The 19,394-nt window shown below is 36.8% G+C and overlaps 1 protein-coding gene across 1 annotated transcript in view; it reads left to right on the forward strand.

Moving 5' to 3' along the window:
• Positions 1-4,128: 4,128 nt before the first annotated feature.
• The window catches only part of na (sodium leak channel non-selective protein na), a 37,810-nt gene continuing 22,544 nt past the window's right edge, over positions 4,129-19,394 (forward strand). Inside the window, 17 exon segments of the mRNA XM_019044613.2 lie at positions 4,129-4,287; positions 5,090-5,226; positions 6,895-7,080; positions 7,808-8,031; positions 8,828-8,956; positions 9,799-9,944; positions 10,584-10,831; positions 11,591-11,696; positions 11,699-11,811; positions 12,418-12,585; positions 13,487-13,678; positions 14,380-14,517; positions 15,172-15,378; positions 16,027-16,229; positions 16,623-16,745; positions 17,282-17,455; positions 18,222-18,401. Coding sequence (XP_018900158.2) covers positions 5,122-5,226; positions 6,895-7,080; positions 7,808-8,031; positions 8,828-8,956; positions 9,799-9,944; positions 10,584-10,831; positions 11,591-11,696; positions 11,699-11,811; positions 12,418-12,585; positions 13,487-13,678; positions 14,380-14,517; positions 15,172-15,378; positions 16,027-16,229; positions 16,623-16,745; positions 17,282-17,455; positions 18,222-18,401 — 2,642 coding nt within the window. The 5' untranslated portion in view covers positions 4,129-4,287; positions 5,090-5,121.

Consider the following 19,394-nt stretch of genomic DNA (forward strand, 5'->3'; position numbering starts at 1 on the left):
CCTGGTACAGATGGCCCGAATCACCGTGTATACATACACACCAAAAAATAGTCGGCGCTGATAACAGAACCTTCTGTTCACAGGGCTCCTGCAATTTCTTTGTTACACTGACAGATATTTTCTGTTGAGAGAACAAGGCACGGCTTCGGTCGTGAGTACAGAATACGCTGTCCTCATAACGGAAACTTCTATAGGTAGCTGCAACATAGAGAGTGCAGGAGCCCTATGAACTAAACTATTTCTTTAAGTGTAGGTATGTACTCAAGATCTCCTAGTGGCCATACTCACTACGGAGGCACTCTAACGGTGAAGGGGGATTTTCGAGGAAATTCGGAAACCCTGCTTCACAGCTCATGCACACGCCTCGGGCCTCGGGCTCGGTGCAGGGAGTAATTTGCGCACTCCAGATGCCGCGTCGCGACGGCCGCGCCGACGTCGAGACGTCGTCGTCGCGCACCGTGCACCCGACCGGGGGGAGGGGGAGGGGGGTGGGCTGCTCCTGGAACCGCGTTGCGTCGCCGCTGCCGTAGCCGGGCAAGTGCTGACCGATTGACCACCACCGACACAAACCCATGGGCGATCCACATTCCAGTCCGAGTCCGAGTGCCAATTCGCCCGACTACGAAATACGACCGAGGACAGCGTTGGCCGCGCCGCCGGTTGCCACTACCGTACCAGTAAAAGGACAGCCAACGGCCCCGCAGCCCGGAGCTCCTGCGGGCGGATTGTTGATATTGATAGACAAATCGATAGACAAAAAAGATATAGGGAGTATGGAGCGATTCTATTAGAGTAAGGTTGGACTAAGGTTAGACTAAGATTCTTATAAACTAAGGAGGTGATTGATGGACTAACTGTCGGTGTCGGGTCTCTCGTGGGTTGCCGTTAGTTAGTCTATTACCTACGTCCTTTGTCCATTGCCACCAATAGGATCCCTCCGTAACTCTTTTGTCATCTTTGTCTGTAGCTTTGTCTATAAATTTCAATAATCGGCCCGCTGAGAGCGCTATGAAAGCAGCATTTATTTCTGTACGCTAAAAGATAATTCAAAATTCCAGAACGTTACGTTTCATTAGCTTCTTTGCCGTTCAATTAATCGTCAATTTACTCACAGAACAGAAAAAAAGAGAAAAAAAACCGCGGCGGTCTCTAGTTTGAATGAAACTTGAGACACGACGATTGCAAGAAATGACCCTCCCGAGCTACCTTTTTTTGAGAGGAAAATGAGACCTTCAAAAAACCATTAAAGCACTAGAAATTATATCAACCAAACTGCCTCATGGACAGTTAAAAGGTTCTCGGCAACTAGAATCTCTGGGAAAACACCACAAGGGAATCCTTGTGAAAACGGTCGGCCGCAAAATGGTTGCTCTTTGTGAAGTATAAAATTAAAAAGAGGAGAGAGAAAAATTAAGCAGACATAGATCAAGGCTTATTGCGACTGCAGAGGGTATTTAACCACCACCACCACCAAACTACCTCAATATCAAAATAATGATGTCAGCTGATATAGAAACGCCTTGATTTGTCGCTATCACTGCTCCATGAATATCTGTGTTGCCTGTCGTTGGAAAATGAAGGCGTTTTAAATCGCCGTGGGCTTAGAGCGCGGTAACGCCCGCTAACTGTTGCTGCGTTGCTCGAAGTAGATGTGGAGATAAAGTTTGGAGGGAAAAGGGTTACCAAAATGACACCCTAAGGGAGAGCACGCGCCGCGCTGGGCCACTTTGAAATAATAGCCTCCGCTGTAACCACGTAACGTTGCTGCGCTATGAACGTCAGAGCGCCTTCACTTTTATTTATATGCAAAACGGACAACCTCAGAGCAGTATTAGTTGCATCAGGTTTCGTCATCGTCACAAGCATCACCCACGTTGAGTAACAGCACGACACAATCAATATTATCTTGTGTTATTTTTGTTGACTGGTGTGGAGTGTCATCAGCTGCCTTGATTGATTTTTATCCTATGTAAATAAAACGCAAGGATCTTCTTTTTTTTACACTGCCAGGATCATGCTGTCAGAACTGATTTGTTCCATCGTAAAGGAGGGAAATCCCGTTAGAAGTTAATTTCTTTGAATGAAGTACCCAATGTAATTTCCACGCGCGATGAAGATAAGGAGAAAGGAAGCAAACACGTATTATTCAAAACGCCTCATGTGCATTACAAAAATGTAAAATTTTTATCAGTAAAATATGTTTATGCAAGAAAAAGTTATAAATATTTTTCTTGAGATTTCCAGATACTTTAGACTTTTGATTATAATTGAGGACAAAAGTCTAGAAAAAAAGGAAGAAAAATATTCTCAAGTTTTCTTGAGTTTTTATAGCATGGAAATTTTGAACGTCCTATGGGTTCTTACAAGATTCTTCCCTAGCACGGCAGGATATACTTCTGTGTGTATGAAATCACCTTGGTGTTGAAAGTCATTAATGTTTAGAGGTTCCAACCCCCCTCACTCCTCCGACCATTCGTTTATGACTGATTGGACTACATTTTGCAATTTGGAACCGCAATAAATATCTCTGGCTTCTGGCTCAGTTTAGAAACGACGTATACATTAGTATCCCTATGCACATGAGTGCTTTTATAGGTGGGCTAGAAATTGTATAGTTCTGAACATTGCAAAATGTAGTCCAACTATAGTCTCTCACACTCCTCCCTGCGCGCGCCAGATTTAAAGAAACCCCTTCTCGTAAATCTAGGCGCGGGTTAGCAGATTTCATTCTTTTTTATTTTTTTAAAAAAAAAAAAAAAAAAAAAAAAAAAAAAAAAATTGTCTCTCTTAGGAACATAATAATCTTCTATGAAAATTTAACATTTAAATAGAGGTTGCTTTTTTTTAACCAACATACTAGCAAAAGCTCACGGAACTTTGCGCGAAAGTTAAGTTTTGTAAACCTATCTCTGTGTGTACAACGCCTTCCATTCATAAGAAATGCACGGAAAAATTATGAAAGAACAAACATAAATGTGGTTTAATGATTTTAACTTCCGCCGAAGCGCCGCGCAGACCGCACCGTGTTTGGCGCGATGCGTGAAGTATTTCGACAGTCTTGTAGGCGCTATGCGTTTCACGCCGATCGCTACTGAACGCACTGTTTTGGACGCAATGTGTGAAGTATTCACGCAGTCTTGTAGGCGCTATGCGTCTCACGCTGACCGCACTGTGTGTGGCGCAATGCGTGAAGTATTCATGCATTCTTGTAGGCGCTATCCGTTTCATGCTGACCGCAACGACCGCACTGTGTTTGATGCAATGCGTGAAGTATTCGTGCAGTCTTGTAGGCTCTAAGTCGCGCCGTTCCAGGGCAAATTGCGTGTCATGTTTCTCTCTTAACTCGACTAATTAAAGGTGCTGTCTCTTGTATCACTAAGAGACGACAAAACTAGAAATTACTATTCTCTCAGGAAATGAGTGATTTTGTTGCCTTTTCTCGTTTGTAATTTTTTTTTTCTAAATCCGATTTTTTTTTTCATACCTTCTTTTCTTATCACTTCTTTCACTTTTTCCTACTTTTGAAGAAAATGTTAACTTATTTTTTCTCGACTCTTTAAAGGTCTAATGCTATTACTTACTCATTCATATTTTTTTTTTTTTTTCAAAACTCTATAAAAATAAAAGTTGCACGAAGCGACGCGACGCCAATTGGGGGAGGGCAGAGGGGCTCCCCCCTCCCTCTGTAAATTTTAAGTTTAAATTATAATCAGCAATTATTTTAGTAATTTTCTTTCTTTTCTCAAAATCTTTCTTACCCCCCCCCCCCCCCCCCCAAGATATAGCTGAAATGACGCTCCAAGATTTAGGCGCAAAAGTGAAAACTAATTTTGATATTGCTAACGTAGAAGAAGCTCTTCTAGCAAGAAAATTAGCAACCGAAAAGTGACAACAGTTTACTATTCCGGATTATTCTCATTAAAGTTGTATTATTCCATTTTTTACGTCGTTCACAAAGATGTTCAGAAATGGTTTCGTGAAGAGCGACTTGTTTTCATATTTTCGCGCGCCAGAAAAGTTGAATACCTGTACGTCATCAACATGGCGATGGTGTATCAACCTAGTACTTACGTCATCTCCTTCGCTTGATTTGATTGGCTGTTGGTTTATGTATGTTATCAGTTGTTCAGTTCATGATTTAATAATCAATAAAATGTAAACAAATCGAATTTGAATTTTTTTCTTATTCATTATTGATTTTTACCGTTTTTATTTGTTGTTTCGGGAAAAATCATTGCGTCTCGCATTCACAATGTGACAGTAAATATTTTTATTAATACTTTTCAGGTAAGAATTCTTTTTTACGTTCATTATTTAAAAGTCATCATCGATATCTCAAGAGCCACTTCCCCTGGACCTTTCATTTCCCACACAAGAATTAGATACCTTCTAATTCATAAACCTTACAGCATGCCCTGTCATTCCTAAAAAATTATTTCTCATTGATCTGAGATTCTTTAAGCTTGTATACACCCTTAGCCTAGTTCATCTCTTCCCTCACATTGGTCGGCTAAAGGAAAGGGGTCGGCCACTGTTGAGTGATTTGTAGTGTCGTATCTCTTCCTGCAAACTACTCTAGAAAATAGCTTATGGAGGACTTAATATGCAGTACTTTAAATAAGTCATACATCAACCCTGTCCAGAAAGAATGAAACAGAATATAGCCTATTTCTGTTTTAAGTACCAAGTAATTTTCACAGAATTTGGTTTGTTCTAGATCAGAGAAAAACCAAGTTGACCAAAAAATACTTAAGCCGCCTCAGATATAGAAGCTGTAACTTACTGGTTTTGATCCTCAAAAACATTAGAAGTAGGATTTCTTCATTAAACTATTTTTACTTACCCTCCTATTTTAAGGCTGAAGTGAATTTTCACCAGAAAATTGACTATGAATCGTGCGTGAAATGTCTTCAATTCTGTAAAGGGCAGAACTTCAGAATCCGACTCCTCCCGAGTTTCATTGCATCGCCTAGCTCAAGGAGTCTATTTGGTTTTACCCGTCATCTAGAACTTTTCCTTGGAGATGTATTTTTGATTCCTATTCTGAAGGCTTCCATTTTTTAAACTAATCAATTTTTTATATTGTCAGGATCTGCACCGCACCAATCTGAGGGCCTAAAAATGATGCTGGGCAGGAAGCAGAGCCTCAAAGGTGAACAAGTTTTAGCCGACTATGGTCAGGAGGAGTCGCTAAATGAAAATGCAGATATCGAATGGGTGAACAAGGTTAGTTCCTCTCTATCGAGAGTGTATTCGATGCCAGAAACTTAAGTTTGCACAGGTTTAGATTCTTCTAGAAAATCTGTTGTCATTAGTCTAGCACTGAAAGTAACTTCTAGAATCAAGATAACCATTAGCCATCGGACAAACTCTACCCGAAGGGCTGAGGAAAAAATGAATAATGGAAAGAAAGAGAAGATACAACGTCTCTTCTAAGGACTGCGCATGGAATAGTAAGAAATCTGGCGCCAGGTGAGTTTCAGTATTTTCTGATCTGATGTGCTTTGCAGGCGCCTTAGCACAACGAGCTTTCAAAATCTAACTTTTTATTTATCAATATTGAGGAAATTGGGGCTGAAAAGGGAATTTTCCAACCTTCTTACATACACATGTTTTCTAATGGAGATTTGAGTTGTTGCAGTAGCGAGGCATGAATGATACATTATCAGGCAAAGAATCAATTATTAAGGTGTTCATTGAAAACACCCTACTCACCTGTTGGTTGGTTGATCCTTTTCCCTAGATTTACCTAAATAGCAGATCAATCGATATATTGCAAAGCATGCCATGCCATCGAGTTGTTGTTATAATGCAGTTGTCGTTTGAAAGAATTTAATTCTATTCATTCGTCTGATCTGCATGGCCTGCCTTGAAACTCAATTTCTTCTTGATCATCAGTCAGATATTGCAACATTTCCACTAGAAAATGCCAGTAAATTCACTTTTCAGCCCAGTTTCTCTCAGGCGACAGTTCGATTTCAAAATCGTATTGAGCTCCAAAAGCTGTGAGGAACATCATATCGAAATTTAACTGGCACCAAATGTCTTGTTACTCTGTGTGCGACCCTCTCTATTCGCAATGCTAAATATTTTAAAAGTCCTCAAGGATTTTTTCATGTAGATTGTCACATTTTCTTTGCCTCACCATATTCTTCTTAGAGGTAGCTGTTTACCCCAGTGGCTTGACCATTGGGTGGAGGGGTCCCAATGACCTAATTCGAACCCCCTCTGCCTTGAAAAAATTCTGTTCACGCCATCAATTCTGAGCCACCAAGTAGCACAATGCAAATGAAAATATTGAAATAAAGGTAAAATTTTATGGAAAAAAGACTCACATTTTTTCTTTATGAAATTGCTATCTCTTCACATCATCTCAGCAATGAATGTCAATTTTAAATGATTAGTGTAACAAGTTCCATGTATTAGAAAGACAGACAACGTGCGATAAAAAAAAAATAAAATAAAATAAAATAAAAAAAAACCTACAAGTCCTGCAACTTACCTTAATGTCTTTGCAGTAAATTTCAATAAGAGGAGCCCCTTCAATTAGTAGATAGGCAACATAAACAACACTCCTAAGCAGAAGGTCTATTAATTTGTCCAAGTAATTGCACTTGCTTTTAATCTATGCTACAGATGCTATGCTATATGTTATTTGGGTACTTAGTAGGTGGTGACTCATTCTTTATTCCTGGTTTTTGCAGCGCTCAGTGAGGCTCTTCAATCCTTTAATAGTATTCTCATGCTCCTCTGTCTGGAATTATTTGTAAATTATAGCATTTACAATTTTGAATTTTGTAAGAATCTGTAATTTCTGTTTAAATTATTCTCTTACACATAACTGAAATGATTTTTTCTTGAAACCTAAATTATTTTTATGACTATGTGTTCTAGATGTGGGTTCGAAGAATCATGAGAACCTGCGCCCTTTTCAGTCTGGTTTCTGTGAGTCTCAACACACCCAAAACTTTCGAGCGGTATCCACCTCTGCAGTATGTAACGTTTGTGTGTGATCTAATCATCACTTTTCTCTTCACTGCCGAAATGATCGCCAAAATGCACATCCGTGGAATCTTGCAGGTTTGATGATAATCAGATTAATCTCCTCTGAATTTGACGATACTGATTTAGAAAGAAAAATTTATCAGAGAATTTAGATTGACTTTTGACCACTATTATTTCATTTTAAGTAGTTTTTTGGCATATTGCCGCCCCCCCCCCCCCCCAAAAGAACATAATGATTCTAAAAATGGCAGCAGCTAAGTAATTTTAAGGCATAGGCATCTCTGTCCTAGCCTAGTTTGCGTATGGTGATAGTATCACCACACAAGTATCACCAAGATACTCTCTGTGGTGCAGAATCAATGCTGAATTGATAATGACGTTTGAAGAAGGGTGTATAGTGTTTCAAAGTAAATGCTTTTGAACGTGTGAAACTGTGAAATGGTTTCCCCAAACATTTTAAAGTCATAGAAATTTTTCTTCCATATTTTGTACTTTTTGCGGTGGTAAATCATTGTAATCCCTTACAAAGGCCCATTTCCAAAGTTACACCGCTGATATTCTCTTGAGATTGGCAAAAATCATCTCTTTTATGATGCCATTTTGAGGGCTCCCTTTAACCTCCCTCATTCACAATGTAAACCAGATGGAACTTCCTAAGGAAACGATCTGTTTGAGAAATGGCCATAAGTATGGCCCTAACGTAAGTAGCATAATCTCAGTTCTTTTTTGTCTTAAAACACATTTGTAAAATATTGTCAACTTCAGTTAATCCTCTGTTTTTTTTTTTTTTTTTTGTTGATAGGGAGAGGTTCCGTATTTGAAAGACCACTGGTGCCAGTTTGATTCGAGCATGGTGTTTTTTTTATGGGCCTCTGTCATCCTTCAAATGTTTGAGATGATTGGTGTCGTCCCTTTGTTCAGTTACCTGTCGATTCTTCGAGCGCCCAGACCTCTCATCATGATTCGTTTCATCCGTGTCTTCCTCAAATTCTCCATGCCAAAATCGCGAATTAATCAAATTTTTAAGTAAGCATTGTAGCTACATGTATCATGTTGCATGTGTCTACAATGTGAAATTTGTGTCTTTGTGAAGAAAAAATTTGAAAAATTTCCCTCAAATTTTCGTTTGGGTGCTGTTTAAGATTGTTGTTGAGTCTTTGTACCTCAAATTTTGGATTAATCCAAAGTTGCAGGGGCAGTTCAAACTGGAAAACATGCCATATTTTGAGAAGAGTGAGGCATACTTGGCCTAAAAGCATCTTAACAAGATTTGCCTCATGCCAATGTTTGGTATTTTTAATCATGGAATTTTTCTTATTCTCTGAAAAGTTTCATAATTTTGGTACGAGTAGCCAGAGCTTTCATCAGCAATGATACAGAGTAATCAGAAATGTTTTGCAAATGTTGTGAGGATTTTTTTTTAATATAGAGTCAGGAAATTTCAAAAAATTTTACCAAACTATTGACCCTGAGCTCTACCTCAAAAATTCCATTTTTTTTTTTGGAGAAAACTTGCTTAATTTTCAATCTAGCTCCGGCTCATAACTGGATTCACACTAATTTCAAGTTTTATTCTCCTGTTTTTCCCTCAATCAAATAAATTGAGGATTATTTGATTAAAAATCATGTTAAATCAGTATGAGATTATATTAACTTGTGATAATTTAATGGATTAGGTAAATGGCTAAAAAACAGGAATAGTCACAACCGAACCATATTTTGTATTCAAAGAAATCTCGGAACTTAGAATTTATGTTCTGTGTGCTATGGAACAATACAACATGACATCATTACTTGACATGTTTTGTCTTCGGCTTTTCAGGCGCTCGAGTCAGCAGATTTACAATGTCACGTTGTTCTTCCTATTTTTTATGTCTCTGTATGGCTTACTTGGTGTTCAATTTTTTGGCGAACTAAAGAATCATTGTGTGCTGAATGATACTCATCCACGGTAAGTCAGATACATCCCATCTTTCATCATCTGCTGTGTAGCTGTTTACAAATTACCCTGAAAACTTAGACAGAAGTATTTCAGACTTGATCAATGATCTACTTCAAATGTAATACCAAAACTTCAGTTAAGTTGCCTTCATAATTTAGAAATCACGTAAATTATCTGTGTCTGGTTTTTAAAAACTTTCCTCTCTCCTTCAATTCAATGTACTAATCATTTGTCAAAAAAAAAAATTGACCCATTAAAAAACTTAATGCAACAATATTTGTTTAATGCGCAGTTTAACTCATACAGGCTTCGGTTTTTAAGAAACATAACGTTTAAAGAGACACATACAAAAAATTCAAATTTGGTTTAAGAGTTGATTTAGGAGATGTACTTACAATTTGCACATTACATGTATTGGATCTGCTGAAAATTTTTCTGAAGAATCGTAAAACATATTACTTAAATTGAATCTCTCAGTTCGAAAACGGCCCAACTAGGGTTTTTTACGATGTTCATTTTTTTCATAGAATCACTCCTCTCCTGGCTATTGTGCAGTTTTCATTGTTCCTGAAATTTTTTTTTTCAAAATGGGTCGTTTTTGAACTGAGAGATTCAATTCAAAGATATACATAGTCTGGTTATAAAGAAAATTAAGCTCTCATCCAACATCCTCCATTGCAATTTCTCTGATACAACTCTAACTCCACACGGTATGTGTGTGTCAGAGTCTGTACCATTTGACTCAGGGTGGAACGTCACAACGCTGGAAGGTGTTTTTGGTTTCTTCTGAACTTCTTCAATTTTTTTCTTGCCGGTTAAAAGCTAACTTTCAATCGCTCTTCCAATTCCAGACACGTCACACTCAACAGTCTTGCCATTCCAGATACATTTTGCTCCATGGATCCAGATTCTGGTTATCAGTGCCCACTTGGAATGAAATGTATGAAGCTTGAACTGTCACGGCACATCATTGGTTTCATTGGTTTTGATGAATTTGGTGAGTACTTGTTTTGTTTATCTATTTATTTATTTTTTGGATCAAGAAGTTATAATAAATCTTGAATCCATTGGATTATTCTTAAAAAAAAATCTTAAAGAAAGCAAATTGACACAAAAGAGTGATTGATCGGAAGTCTATACCAATAGGTTGAAGACTGCCATATCAAATATTTCATTTAAATTTCCCAGGGATTTTCAATGACGTTTTCTGAATGGTTAATGAAAGGACCAATGAGAAAGAAAATCGGCTTAAAGATACACACAAAAAGCTGCTTATATTTTTTTAATATAATGAGATTTATTTATTTTTTGGATTGAGAAGCTGTAATAGATATTGAATCCACTGAATTATTCTTTAAAAAAAAAAAAATCGGTGCATATTTTTGCTGCAGAAAACTCTATTTATTCGAAGAAATCTGGAGAAAAATTAGTGGAAATTTTAGGTTTCCATGAAGGAACTCAGCTCAGCTCTGAAAAAACAGAGAAATTAGTAAAAGAATTCAAGACTTGTAATTGCTCCAAAGATATACTGTCTGTCATCCTTGGTAGATATGATAAGATTTAAGTATAAAAAAACTCCTGTACTGTAAAATTCCATCAAATGGTCATGCTAAACTAAATTGGTCTTGCCCTGCAGCAACAAGTATTTTCACCGTCTACCAAGCAGCGTCACAAGAAGGCTGGGTTTTCATCATGTTTCGCACGTACGACAGTCTTCCTGCATGGCGAGCTGTCTTCTACTTCTGCACCATGATTTTCTTCCTCTCGTGGTTGGTCAAAAACGTTTTCATTGCTGTCATCACGGAAACATTCAACGAAATCAGAGTCCAGTTCCAGCAAATGTGGGGAGTTCGCAGTTCCATTACAAATAAAACTGCCTCCCAGGTGAGTAATTGCAAAGAGCTACAAAGCTGAAAATTATCTGAGCTTTTAATCTATGGAACTATTCGTGCTAAATTGTGATGGAAAAATGGCTTCCCATTTTTAAATCTAAAAAATACTTGGTTCTCCACCATAAATCGTGTAGGAGACTGTTGGTTGAAGTTAACACTGAAATCAAATGTAAGAGTCAGGAGGTTAATTTTTTTTTAAAAAAACAAAAAACAAAAAAAAAACATGAGTATCCAAAGTTTATGAGACATAATTGGCCCTGCAATACATAGTAGTTCACAGCGTAATTTGCAATTTCAGACCTCTGTATCTCATTGTAAAGGCAGAATATAATGAGGTAAACATCAGTTTACTCGCATAGAGTTCTAGCTAGATTTGTCAAGATAGCAAGGAACTATGTTTCCATCATTATTACTCACAGTAGAATCCAGCATTTCTAGAGTAAGCCACCTCTTTTTCTCTCCTCTACTAAACCCTTTTCTTTCTCTCATAGAAGAGACTAGCAGCTCTAAGTGCATCTTTCTTGTTTAAATACGAAACCATAAATGATAGGCACCTAATGGGTTGGATTAAAAAAATTACCTTCACATAAAATGAGATTGCGTTTTCTCAACCCATTCAATTCAATTTATCTTTAGATTTCAGCAAAAGGTTATCTATCAATATGTTTGATGTTTGTGTCTGAGTTAAATGTTTGCTAATCTGTATTTAATTTACATGGTTTTAATTTTCTTCATTTTCAATTCTTTTCAGATACTAGCAGGAGATGATGTAGGCTGGAGATTAGTGACCGTAGATGAAAACAAACACACAGGGCTTGCCCCTCCTATCTGTCAAGCGATTCTGAATTCTCCCTGGTTCGATCACTTATGATGACAGTGATTCTTGCTAATGGTTTAGTAATGGCAACAATGAATTTCAAGCATGACCAGCGGCCAAGATATGTTTTTTACGAAAAGTATTACTATTTTGAGGTAATTCCCTGTTTTACAAAATTTTCAAAAATCACTTAGATATTTTAAAATCGCTAGAATCTTCAAAAAACTCAACAAACCTTTGAGTAATTCTTTCAACCGTTTCTCACAGGAAATGAAGTCATTTTTAGATACAGGAAATTTTGAAATCTGCTTTTGAGAGAAGCTTTTCATTCATATTATTCTCGTATAAACACTGCTTTCTTGTTCAAGATATGAACGCTGTAACTTTGTGCTCAACTTTCCAATTTTTTTCTGGCAAAATGCTTTATTGCAAGAAAACCATCAACATTTATCCCTCATGTTTTCAAGATTGCAGTACTATGTTTTGGAGATTACTTACAGAGAAAATCAATTATGAAATAAATTGACTGTATTTATTAAATATAGGTTTTTTTTCATAGGTAGTTTTACATCTTTTACTTCTTTAGGGCAAATACATCTTTTAGCAGCTATCAATTTTAAATGTGGCTCAACTTTAAAGTGTTCTCACTTTGGACAGAAGTACTTTATTAATGATGTGTGATTATTTTTGCCGAAATACTTTTTCAATAATTAACTCTTGACTTTTCAGCACAGAATTTTTTTTTTTTTTTTTTATTTCAGGTTGTTTTTACAATTTTCTTCAACCTAGAAGCATTGTTCAAGATATGGTGCTTAGGTTTCCGTGGCTATTTTGAGCACTCCTATCACAAGTTTGAACTAATGCTGGCAATCGGTACAACTCTTCACATTATTCCAAGCCTATACTTGTCTGTTTTCACTTATTTTCAGGTTTGTATACTCTGCATTGTTACAACATTTTAATTTTGCTATTATTTCTTTTGTGTCCATCAAATCATCCAAGTGCATTTCATTATTCAGGTTGCCACGGTCAGGGAAAACCGGAAAATGTCAGGGAATTTGAAAAAGTCAGGGAAAACTTGGAAATGTACGGGAAAAAGACAAAAAAGTTAGGGAAAAATTGTTAAGTAACCTTTAATTGCTTTCCAGAATAGATTTGACAGTTCGAACAACAGATTTTGCGTTGAAGCTATCTCAAATTACATCTTTTAAATAATCTGGCACATCAATGATCAATGAGAATTTCACCAAAATGTGTCAGGGAAATGTCAGGGAATTTTATTTTCTAAATTCTGCAAAAACCCTGAATGTGTTTTCCACCATCAAAACTTTCAGTAAGAAATTTTTTTCCATAAAAAAAACACGAAAAATATTGCTTGACTATAGTAAAACATTGCCTTCATGAAAATTACTACCTGTTGAGCTCCTCTGAGCCCAGACACATTGCTGGACCTTGCTTGGATCATCCACCAAAAAACTTAGGTCCAGCTGCCTACGCCGGGGTCACACATCTTAAGTTCAGTTGATTCATGGAAGTTTCAACGAAAGTATCAACTGAATTTCAGATGTGTGACCTGAACCTCAGCAGCTAGAACTCAAGGTTTTGACTGCATAAGTCCAAAAACTTCAGAGATCAATGATCAATAAACTTCGGGTCTCACGCTTGAAGTTTTTTTCTCAGTTCAGTCGTTTGGTCAATCAACGGAGATATTGAATAATGAATTTCCCACAAGCAGAAGTAGGTGGACAATTGTGATAAGGTCCTATTTAGATGAAATTTCCCTTTCATGGTCAATTTTCATAGAATTTCTAATGAAAGATTTATTCACAGGTCCTTCGGATTGTTAGATTGATTAAAGCATCCCCAATGCTTGAAGATTTTGTGTACAAGATTTTTGGACCAGGCAAGAAGTTGGGAAGCTTAATCATATTCACCATGTGCCTCTTGATCATCTCATCTTCCATTTCAATGCAGCTGTTTTGCTTCCTGTGTGATTTCACAAAATTTGAAACCTTCCCTGAGGTATGTTTTGTATTTTTTTGGTTATTTTTTTTTAAAAAATGTTACTTTTATATCAATGGCTAAAGTAAAAAAAGATATATGTTTTTCTGTTTGTGACATAGCAAGTCTCCGTTAACGTTTTATTTTTTTCCTCAAGCGAACGATCTAACAGTTTCTCCAAAATTTGTCTCGGATTCTTTTTCAATAGTTCAAAAATATTGAAATAAAATTGCAAAGAAACATTTTATTTAGTTTTCTGGGAAAAGAATAAAGTATAATCAGTGATTTTTAAAGTTGTAATGGAGATACAATTTTTTTAACTCCAGCCATCAATATGTTCTTTTATGGTAAAAAGAATTCCATTATTTATACGAATTCGAAAAATCGTTGGCAGGTAGCTCTTTTATGGCGTGGTAACAAGTTGAAAACTTACTTCAGGAAAGAAAGACCTATTATTATGACCTGTTTGGCACAACAACAAAAAGAGATCACTTTGACCTGCTCAACAAGGAACATGTTAATTGTTTTCTAATTCAAGGATTACAGCATCGATTACTTCTGCAGTAATATGAATCACATAATCTTCTGAGTCTCGAAAAACATGGCCTGCCGTTATCAAAAGCTCGCTTCAATGCCAGTCAATATGGCTGGCTTTAATACCATTCAATATGACTTACGTAGTACGTATTTGCTTTTTTGAGCTTTATTTCTCTGTTTTGTAGGCTTTCATGTCTATGTTCCAAATTTTGACACAAGAAGCATGGGTTGAAGTCATGGATGAAACTATGGTTAGAACTCGAGAAACGCTCACTCCGTTGGTTGCCATTTACTTCATTTTGTATCATCTGTTTGTAACTTTAGTAAGTTGAATATCTTAAATCTGTCTTATATTGGGTATCCTTTTCTTCAAAGCAATTATTAATCACAAAAGTTTGCTACTATCATAGAATGTCATCAGGCGATGTTCGAGTATTCTCTTCTGTTACTATTTATTAAAATCCTGTTCATTTGTCAGAAGAGTAGCAAATTCAACCAAAATATGCTTAAAAGACTACACTCTGCTCTCATTAAATATATTTTTGAAAGTCCAATTCACTACTATTTTCCTTCAGTTTTAAATCCTAAAGATGGTTGAATGAATTCTTGCACAAGTGCAGCTTTTGAAAAAAATGATATATTAGTGATTTCAAGTAAAACCAAACTTAATGAAAATTCTATGAAAAATTCGCCTCCAAATTCCAATTTTCAAGCATCAAGCATCACAAAGTCAGTTTGAACTTTCTCTCCGCATAAGGATCCATTTAATTTCGAAACTTCAAACACGCATTTCTCAAAATAGCAAAAGCTGCACTTATGTGCCTTAATCCTCCAAGTCCCTCCATTAGTTGTCGACCAGTCTAGTGAATCTCCTATCTTTTTGTTTTTTCCAAATGAAATGTTTATCATATAATACAAAGCATTAACCTCTTTTTCAAAGGTTTCATCCATCAGTAATTTTGTTTGTCCTGTTCTAGATTGTGTTAAGTTTGTTCGTTGCTGTGATATTAGATAATTTGGAATTAGACGAAGATATCAAAAAGTTGAAGCAGCTTAAGTTTCGTGAGCAAAGTGCAGAAATCAAAGAAACATTACCATTCCGTCTCCGAGTTTTTGAGAAATTTCCGGATAGTCCACAAATGTCAACCATTCACAAAGTACCTTCTGACTACATTCTCCCAAAAGTAAGTAAACTTGTAGAATTTTTAAATCAATAAATACACCCAAAATAGAAAGCTGGCTTACAATGAAAAAGGTCTAAGGTGAAGGGCCATAGCAAAATCCCTCGCCACTGCTCTAACCCTGCCATGCTCTTGAGACCTAAACACACCAGTCTATTTCTCTCATTTTTTTCCTCTCTCAGTTTTGACAAAAGGAGCACTAAGTCCCAAAGTGCCACTCAAGACGTGAGCGTAGCATTGGGGGTACTCCCTAGATGGCGAATTTGACATCGGCATAGTATGGCTTGAGTGTAATTTGCCCTTTGAAATTTTTTTTGTTTATACTCTCCATGAAAGACAATTAATTGTCTATGGCATGAATTAATTTTGGATCTTAGATTCTGGGGGACACTAATCTATGTTGTAGTTTTCATAAGAAAGAGACATAGAGTACCCATTTTTTTTTCAAAATTTAAAATTTTTGGCAATCAGTTATTCAAAAAAAAAAAAAAAAACTATTTAAAATTTCCAAAATCATTCCACAGAGAATAGATTCAATTTTTAATAACCCCAAAAATATGTTGTTACAAATTTGTAGCGTTATGCCATAGAGGGTTGAGTAATTTTAAATTTTTGCCTGAAGTAAATTTTAATTGTGTGTCTTTCCTGCAGGTACGTGAAAGTTTCATGCGCCAATTTGTCTACGATATGGCAGATGATGAAAGCATCTCTGAAAGCATAAAAAGACTGAACGAAGTCTTGAATACACGTGTAATTTACCAAAAGCAAAGACCATTGAAATTGCTGAGCAATTTGCAAAAAGTTCGAACCATCACCTCTGAACTTCGGAAAGCATCAATCACAGCAATCATAAAGTAAGCCTGATCTTTTTTCCCAAAATTATGCAAATTTGGTTCGATCTTTTCCCTTTATTCACGGATATGAACTCTCTGTCAAAATAACTGAGTTGGGGCTGAACCAAATTTTTCCAAGCTTCATTGAGCGCCAGTCTACCTAGTACAACTGGAAATTTCTTCCGCTCTCAGAAGTTTAGGGATTTAAAATAACATCGTATGTGTGAGGTGTAGACCTCTTTCTACTTTTGGTTTATTAATCAAAGTCATCATTTTCTGTCTGAAGAATTTAAGTGCGTTTTTTTTCTCTTGATTTAAATACAAAAGAAAGACCAAATTAAACAAGATGTTGACGGTAAAGAAGTATTGTGCCCATTTTTTCTAGACCATAAGTTTTTTCTTTTACTTGTTCAGTGATTCAAACAATCAACGATTGATGCTTGGGGACTCAGCTGTCTTACCAATGCCTGGTAAAGGCACTCTTCACTCACAAGGGACCATTAGTAGTGCAAAGCAGTTGCGTTTGGATCAAAAGAAGTAAGAATTAATTCTTTAGCCCTATTTTTACAAACAGATTTTTTGTTGTTTCTCTTTTTTATTGTCATGATATACCACAAAGAAACAGATCCTAAAGCGGAATTATCAAGATTGAGGTATAGGCACCACCACATGGAAAAGCATTTTTACCGACATCTTGGAGTAAACACTGCCTCAAAATTTCAATTTAAATTGAAATTTCAATGGTTTGTTTAAAATTCTTAGTTCAGTAAACCTACTTTTGAAAAAGACATTGTGAATAATTTAGTAGATTCTCCACTGCACACTAGCTATTTAATTTTTTTAGTTTTTCGTCTGCTTTCTCAGTATCCAAAAATGTTGGAAGTCTACAGTCTATTTTGTATAGTTTCATTATTAGTGAAGTTTAATTTTATCTTTAAAAATCTCATACTGAGAAATAATATTGTAGGAAGATATTGCACTATTGATTGAGAAGGAAGGAAATATTGTTACTATTGTAACTTGTATTTGAACTTGCATATTTTAACTTCATCATTTTTGAGTTTCTTCCGCAGGTCGGTAAGAAGAAGCGTCCGGAGCGGCTCGATCAAGCTGAAACAGACGTACGAGCATATGATGGAAAATGGAGACATAGGTGCAATGAACAGAGTAAGTGCTGCAAGAAGTCGTCCTCACGATTTGGACATCAAACTACTACAGGCCAAAAGACAACAAGCAGAAATGAGGAGGTATCTTCATTTTTCCTCAATTTGCACATTTAATTCCTGTCACTCATAATCATAGTACTTCATGTCACTTCATAGTACTTAGTGTTAGATCACATGTCACTGGCTGTGTGGAGTCTAGCATCACATTTTAAGCTCTCTATTCACAAAATTTCTAGAAAAAGACCTAAGTTTGCAGACTGTTCCTATTGAATCTACCATTTTTTTGTGCTTTTGGTCCTTACGTTGGACCTTTAACAAAGAAAAATGATTCCCTAGCATCATTGCGATAAACGCAAGTGCGAAAGCACAGGGTAAAAGATCACCAAAGATGAAGACACATCAAATGGATCGATAGTTTCTTTAAAAGAGCAAGTCCAAAATATTGAAAATCGACTTTAGCATATCTTGATGAACATATAATTCTGTATGTCCTCTCAGAATTCGCATTCGCTATGACCGGCGACACTGCCAAAAAGTGGACGAGTTTTTCAAAGAATATACCTTTGAAAGCTTTGCAAGAATATAGTGAAACATGCCCAGGAGATGTTTGATACTTTCAAGACTCAGCCAACTTTATTTTTGATTACATAATTAGAATTATTAACCTCTCAGGAATTTTGTCCTTGTTAAATGCCAAACCACTGTTATTATCATTGTTATGTTGACCTATCATTGTTGTGGTGTCTAAGCACTGTTGCTATCACTAAAGATGTCACTGCAGATGTTCCTACCAATATATTTGATAATTTAATTTTGCTAACTCATGTGTATTCATAACCATTTTTAGGAACCAGCGTGAGGAAGATCTCAGAGAAAATCACCCTTTATTTGACACGCCTTTATTTCTCGTGCCGCGGGAGGGAAAGTTCAGGAAAATATGTCGCTCAATAGTTTACGCAAGATATGATGCTCGTCTTCGAGATCCCTTGACTGGCAAAGAGAGGAAAGTCAAGTATAAGAGTTTACAGTAAGTATTTATTCACCAAAGCCTTTAATTCACTTGCAAATCAAGGGAAAGTTGAAAGAGAGTCCATATATTTGACAGGAGGGTTTAGTTCTGCTCAAATTGTGTCCTTATTTCTTCTTTACACAAATGGATTCTTTAAAATGGTACTGAGGATAGAGTGCAGAGTGAAATAGGTTAAAAACTAGGTTGTTAAGTACTTAGTATCTAACTAAAATGTTAAAGAATTTTGTACTTCATGTCAGACTGAGTTCGTGTCCCAAGGCCATTTCATATTTTTTCACTTTTAAATAGTCTGAAATTGTTTTAAAGAACCCCACACAGAACATGGGGTCAGCGGCTCTCGATGAAAGTCGATGAAACTTTAATAGATTGATATAAAGTTCATGATTAAGGGAAAGCCAAAAAATTAGCTCACTTTTGCGAGTAGAAGCTAAGATATTCGCGATTGAACCTGGACTATTTTCTGTGCGGCGGAGGTGAATTCTCTGTGTCGCCTTACCTTACTTGAGCACTTCGGCCAGGAAACCCCCTCTCCCCACCAGGTAACTAGGATGTCGCATTGTTTACACTCACTCCTTTCATTAGGACGCTCCGTTCCGGCTGTGCGATATGGAGTTCCCTGCTTCTCGCATCTCTCCCGTTCCGGCGCCGCCGGCCGGTTTAGTCTGAAATGTAGTTGCTGAAACAGAATTGACAGATGCGGGGAGAGGGAGGGAATACGGCATTCGCACTGGCGCATAAGCACCTATCTTCACGTGAGTGACGTGAGGTCTGATCAAGAACGCCGAACAACGAGAGGAGAGGGGACTCGAAATTCTTCCGCCACGCTGCGGCATGATAGGAAATAGTCCGGATTCAATTGCGAATATCTGGGCTTCTACTCGCAAAAGTGAGCTAATTTTTTGGCTTTCCTTTAATTATGAACTTTATATCAATCTATTAAAGTTTCATCGACTTTCATTGAGAGCCGCTGAGCCCATGCTCTGTGCGGGG

Source organism: Bemisia tabaci, chromosome 2, assembly GCF_918797505.1.
Source record: "Bemisia tabaci chromosome 2, PGI_BMITA_v3".
Taxonomy (NCBI): domain Eukaryota; kingdom Metazoa; phylum Arthropoda; class Insecta; order Hemiptera; family Aleyrodidae; genus Bemisia; species Bemisia tabaci.